The sequence below is a fragment of the Pogona vitticeps genome, chromosome 1 (genome assembly GCF_051106095.1).
Source record: "Pogona vitticeps strain Pit_001003342236 chromosome 1, PviZW2.1, whole genome shotgun sequence".
NCBI lineage: Eukaryota > Metazoa > Chordata > Lepidosauria > Squamata > Agamidae > Pogona > Pogona vitticeps.
The window spans coordinates 177,671,110-177,677,109 of NC_135783.1; the positions used below are offsets into that span (position 1 = coordinate 177,671,110).

Consider the following 6,000-nt stretch of genomic DNA (forward strand, 5'->3'; position numbering starts at 1 on the left):
TCATAAAATTGTTCAATTTCAGTCTCCTCAGCAATGGAGGTTGGTGCATAAACTTGGATTATTGTGATGTTGAAAGGTCTGCATTGGATATATATATATCAATCAGGATATATATATCCCAAATGAACTAATGACTTGAGTCATGGTTCATTTGGGGGAAAAAATTGTAAATTCATGGTTCATGTATAAATGGACTTCCATGAACCACAAACCAAGATGAACTGCCGTTTTGGTGGTTCGTGCCCACATCTACCTCTATATCTATATAGTAAAATACTGTCATATTTTAAAGACTAACTGCTATATTTTAATGTGAGCTTTAATGGACAAGTTCACTTCCTCAAACATAACAGTGAGCATATATGGCAAATATTTATACATTTATACATGGCTCCAAAATAAAGAGACTGTTTATTTGGTGCAAGACTGTGTGGCATTGCACGGCAGATAGTGACTTTTCCCCAGGAGCCTTAATTGTACTATGAAGCCTGAAATGCAATCTAATGTTCTTTTTTTTTTTTTACTTGGGTTCCCAAAAATAAGCAAAGAGCTACAAAAAACACACAGAAGCCAGGTCTAGTGCATCTGTCACTAGACTCTTCTAATTTTACATGAATATTTGTCTGCTTCCCCACAAAGCACTTCCTCACATGCATGTATGCATACACATACATACACTCACACACAAATATCATGAGGTGGGGGAAACCAATTTCTGATATTACATTTTGTTTTGGGAGGGTTTTTTATATGGAAGAGTTCAGACATTCATCACCACATCCATGGTGTATGAGTGTGCACATAGCAGCTGAAGTTCTGCTTGTAAGCATCAGAATGTGAAAATTTCAGTAAAATTGGGGAAGAGACCATTCTTTCTACACCATACAGCAGGAACGGTAAAGAAATGGATTCATTTGTGCTTCATGAGGCAGTCCCATACATAGAGATGACTTCCTGGAAATTAGAATAGATATGGACCATTGCTTTTGTAGGGAGACATTTTACAGACTTGCTATATTCTGTGAGAACACGGGAGTCATGAAATCAGGCGAAAATAGTCTGGTCCGCGTGAAATGGCTTGCTGTATCTAATAACAAAATATCAGCATCAATACACAGTGCCTGAGGCACTGGCGTCATATATTTTCCAGAACCAAGATAGGGATAGAGGACTGGTTGATCTTGGACTGTGCAGCTTGCCCAAAGCTATGCAGGTTGGCTCTTCTTTTAGGAGGCACAGTGGGGAATCAAGTTCCCAATTTCTGCATCCTGACAACTTCTGTATCCAACTCTCTGTGCTATCTAGCAAGTGAACAAAATATACACTTTGATTTATTTCAAAAGATCATTCATATACTAAAAGATTATTCATATTATTTTGCCCTGTTGGTTTCTATAAAAATGCTCAATATCTGAAGAAAACAACTTGTCATATTCTATATAGCAGTGATGGTCTATCTCGAATCACATGTTTAGCAATTTCTACCATGGCAAAATAAATTCTGCATTTGACCATTGCGTGTAACAAAGATTTATATTACTCTATATTCAGCTTAAAAATAAACTATTGCATGCAAAACAAAAAAAAGTCACATACCACACATGAAGCTTCATATTGTTTTCCCAGTTTGGGCCTTAAAAATGCACTGAGGAAAGACAAGGATGGATGTTAACAAAATGGACTATAGGAACAGCACACAATCAAATACATTGGGTTACAAAGACATTGGCAGATTTATTGATAGTGTTCTGGCTAGAAAGGTGTTTGTGTGTGTATGTATGTATGTGTGTGTGTGTACACTTTCCTGAGGAAACTCCATGTTACAGAACAGATAGTAATTCCCACTTCGAAGTGCCATTTCCAAGCACTTATGTCACATTAAGAACAGGCAAATGGGGGGATTTGCCTTCTCTTGGCCATGTTGGTTTATAGGAGGGAGGTGAGGTTGACCCCAAAATCAAAACCAACAGACTCCTGCAGCAACTTCAAGGCTATCAACTTTTATTGGCCATAAACCTGTGGATTGCAGCTTGCTTCTTCAGTCCATGAAAGCTTATGCCAAAGGAAAAAATTACTAGTCTCAAAGGTGCCACTGGACTCCCTCTGGCTTTTGCTTCAGCAAGCTATTTTGGTAGCAAACGTATTAGTTTGTACAACCTCCCATCGTACAATGTTATTCTCCATCAACACCTACAAATGCCTGGGTCTCTGAAGAACAGGCTTTTACCATACACATGTACACGCTTGTTTGCTGGGGTTATCCTTTAAAGCAGCCATACTCAATGGCAGGCCTTCGCACATTTGAAGGGGAACACAGACCATCTTATAAGGTTCATTGTGTGACTGATACAAGCCAGACTTGGCCTAAATTTCTTTCATAGTGTGTTCATGGCCATGGCCAAAATATGGTTGAAAATGATTGTTTTAAAGCCCTGCTGTGAGTGATTCTTATATTGAGAATCCTGCGCAAGAGATCTAGTGGGTTTATTTCTGGGAAGTGGGTGAGGATGGTCTTTATTTCCATAACACCCTTGCCTGGCATGTACATTAATTATTTTCACTTCTTTATGTTTATGAAGTCCTTTGATGAATTGTAATTATGGACATTTCTTTTAATAGATTTGCTTTTCTGTTGTTTAGAAGAATAGTTTGCATTTATTTATTTAGTTAGTTAGTTAGTTAAATGGGCCATTTTAATTCTATGTAAGATGTTTTGAATATTAATATGAGTTGAAAGATTGGCTATACATCTTTTAAATAAATATATCCCACTAGGTTCATAAGCATATTAGGCATCATTCAGGCTCAGATGAAGGAACTTCAGATTCTCCAGATTTCCGTGAAAGAGCTAAGCATGTCTTTAGATGCTGCAGATTGGAAAAATGGGGCATAGAAAGATTTCAGTTTGGCTGGGTGATGTTTACTGTATTTATAGATCTATGATATTGCACAGCTTTGATCTCCTTGTACTTTAAAATGATGGCTTGATTTGTGTGTAAGTCATAATAAATGCAAACCTCCCAGGCTTTATCTTAAAATGTCTTAAGGCAGCCATTTCCTTCTAAGCTTGAGCAGCAAAATACTAAACAAGAGCAAGAAAAGCATCAGCCTGGGATCGCCCCCTTTTCAAATAGTTTTCAGCAGGTTATAGTGTGAAGACGTAGTGAGCCTAAGGTGTGGAAGCGACAAAAGTTCCGGTTCAAATCTTGTTGGCAAAAATGCCTCTCTCACACCCAATACTGGAATAATAGAACAGACATAAGGGATCTTTGGAAGTATTATTGTAATGTATGGCTGCTATAAACATTGCCAAGATAATTATATGAAGTATTCTAAACCATCTAGAAATGGTATGCATTTAAACACGTTAGCGGGTATGTTTAAACTTTTAGTCTGTTGAACTTTTGCAAATTGCGCAAGTCATTGGGAAATCTCATTTTGGGTGCCATTATCATACATGTTGGCCTTAAGAACAATGCAAATCTGTTGTGATTTGTTTTTGTTATTATCATTTATCTGTCACCCATAAATTTGGGTTTCTAATGATTGAAACCATGGTTTGAACACAGTAGATTACCTTTCTGTTGCTACAGGAAAGGAATGGATATCCCTGGGAGTGTCTTTGCATACTACTTTAAGACAGAGAGATTTACAGTGGTGATTCTCCCAGTCTGCCTCCTTTTTTACTATTATATGCTGTCTAATTGCTTCCAACATATGGCAAACCTGACAGGGTGTTCAAGGTATGTAAGATGCTCAAGGAGTGGTTTACCATTGGCATCCTGTTTTCCCCAGTGAGTTTCCACAAGTGACCAGGATTTTGGATCCAGGTCTCCTGAATCCTAGTCTGCCACTTTATCCACAACACCACACTGACTCTCCAGCTGCCTCTGATATATTTTAAGGGTGTGGGACTGAGGCTGCAGTTCTGTGTATACTTACAAAGAGTACACACCATTGAATCTATGGTGGGATCTCTGAACACACGTGCACTGGATTCCTCAATGAGATCTGAGAGGCTTTTTGTCAAAGGGCACCAGTACTTTATGGTAGGCTGGCCTGCAGTTAGAGGGTTCATGTTCTTCCCCAAGTGTAACATTCTCTACAATCTGAAATGGGACTTTCTTCCTGTGCTATATGGACAATCTATCACTAATATTTACAGAATTCCAGAGTTACACAAGCAGTGCCCACGAAGTCAGAGGTACTGTGGGGTTCAGTGGGTCACCACCCACATCAATTCTCTGTGAGCAGACCATGAGAGTTGGTAGATTGCAGGGATGGGTAACGGTGGGCCTCTATGCGCACCTCTCAGGCATCCAGCCTGCACTGGGATGAGGGATTATGGGAACTGCAGTCCACAAACATCTGGAGGGCCACAGACAGTCACCCCTGCTGTAGCTGCTTGCCCACTTTTGGGTGCTGGGTTTAGTTAACTGAGGGAGCCCAGACTGGAGTGTATATGACGAAGAAAACCCATTAAGCACCTGGACTCTGCTCTAAACGTGTGAATGGGCTCTTTAAGCCCGCGGCGTGTCTGCTTTGACATGAGAGGCATCCTTCCAAAACGAACGACACCCCGTCAGACGCAGGGAGATGCCCAGCCAGGGGTCTGGGGTCGCCCGCCCCTTCTTCTCTCCGTCCCCGGCGAGGCTTACCCGGGCAGCAGCGCCCCCTATTCCCCCCTTACCTGGTTTGCCTCCACAGGAAGGTCTGGATGGGCAGCGGGACCCCTCGGCCGCTCTCTTGCTCCTGGCCTTCCGAGCTCTTCCGCTTCACCATGATGCCGCCGCCGGCTCGCCTGCCGCAACAGCTGCTAGCCCATCGCTCGCCGCTTCGCCAGCCGCTTTCCCCGCCGCCGGCTCGGCTGGTGCAAAATGGCTGCAAAAACAGCGGCGGCGGCCAAGCGCTGGCCGGCCGGGCGGGGGGGACGCGGCGGCGGCGACGGCGGTGGAGAGGACGGGGAGGATGGTGTCGCAAAAAGAATTAATCAACGCAGCTTGTGGGGAGGCGGCGGCGGCGGCGGCTCCTGCCAAGGACGAGCGAGCGGCATCCGTCGGCCGCCCGGCATGTCGCCCTTCTTTCAGCACCTCCTCCCGTGGACAGCAGCCGGTGCGGAGGGGCGGACGGGCGGACGGGTGCCCGACGTCGCGAAGGGACGCCACCCGGCGAGGAGTGGGCGACGGTGCCCGGGTGAGGTGGCAGGCAGCCTGGCGCCACCCACAGAGGGCCGCTTCCCAGCAGCCGAACTGAGAAGGAAAGTTGGGGTGCGGGTAGGCGAGGAGGGGGCCGCGGCCTTTTCTTACCCCACCCATAAAGTGTAAGGTCATCCTTGGGGGGGACAAAACACCCCCATACACACCATGGACTCAAATACGAAGCACGTTTTATTTCTACACACCTGTTGTTGTCTTCTCAGCATTGCCTGTGCTTGCGGGTGGACGGAAGGGCCAGGCTTAAAAATTAGAACTCAAACCCTAAAAATTTGTAGATGAGTTGACAGGGATTTTGATACTTCAAGAATCAAATTAGCAGCTATTGGCAATTCTCTCACTCTTCCTTTGCACTGTTGAATGCATCCCCCATAATAATCAGCCTAGAAGAATAATATTGCAAGAAGAGATCCTTGGCATTGATTTAAAAGAGCTAGGAGTGCCAAAGTAATAGTGGTTGGGATGTTATTGGGCAAAATCCCCTTGCATAAACAAGCCTAACAAGCTCAATGTCATCATCATCTGCAAAGGGAATTTTTTATTTTAATTCATTGAAAGCTACCTATATCCCTCCTTTCAGGTTCTGAGGTTCCCTGGGGCTTTCTTTTGGCCAAGGGAAGACCTTGGGACTCGGGAGGAAAACTTGCTGCTGGATTTTGGGCTATTAAAGGCTCCCTGCCCCTGCCTTGTCCCAAGGCTTTCATTGTGTAGTCTGGTGGATGTTGGACCAACACAGTGGTTGAAATCCTGTTGCTTAGCATAGTAGGTTGAACTAGGGTAGCCTCAC

General features: G+C 43.9%; 1 protein-coding gene across 22 annotated transcripts in view; it reads right to left on the bottom strand.

Moving 5' to 3' along the window:
* The window catches only part of UNC80 (unc-80 subunit of NALCN channel complex), a 175,071-nt gene extending 170,143 nt beyond the window's left edge, over nucleotides 1–4,928 (bottom strand). For all 22 annotated transcript variants that reach the window (XR_013538068.1, XM_078379274.1, XM_072977912.2 and 19 more), the window contains exons 1-2: nucleotides 4,691–4,928; nucleotides 1,597–1,645 (exon numbers count right to left, since the gene is read on the bottom strand). Coding sequence is in view for 21 of the 22 variants with exons in the window: in XM_078379274.1 (XP_078235400.1) it covers nucleotides 1,597–1,645; nucleotides 4,691–4,782 (141 nt within the window). In the remaining variant the exon portion in view is untranslated. The remainder of the gene's footprint in view (nucleotides 1–1,596; nucleotides 1,646–4,690) is intronic.
* Between the last annotated feature and the right edge of the window lie 1,072 nt (nucleotides 4,929–6,000).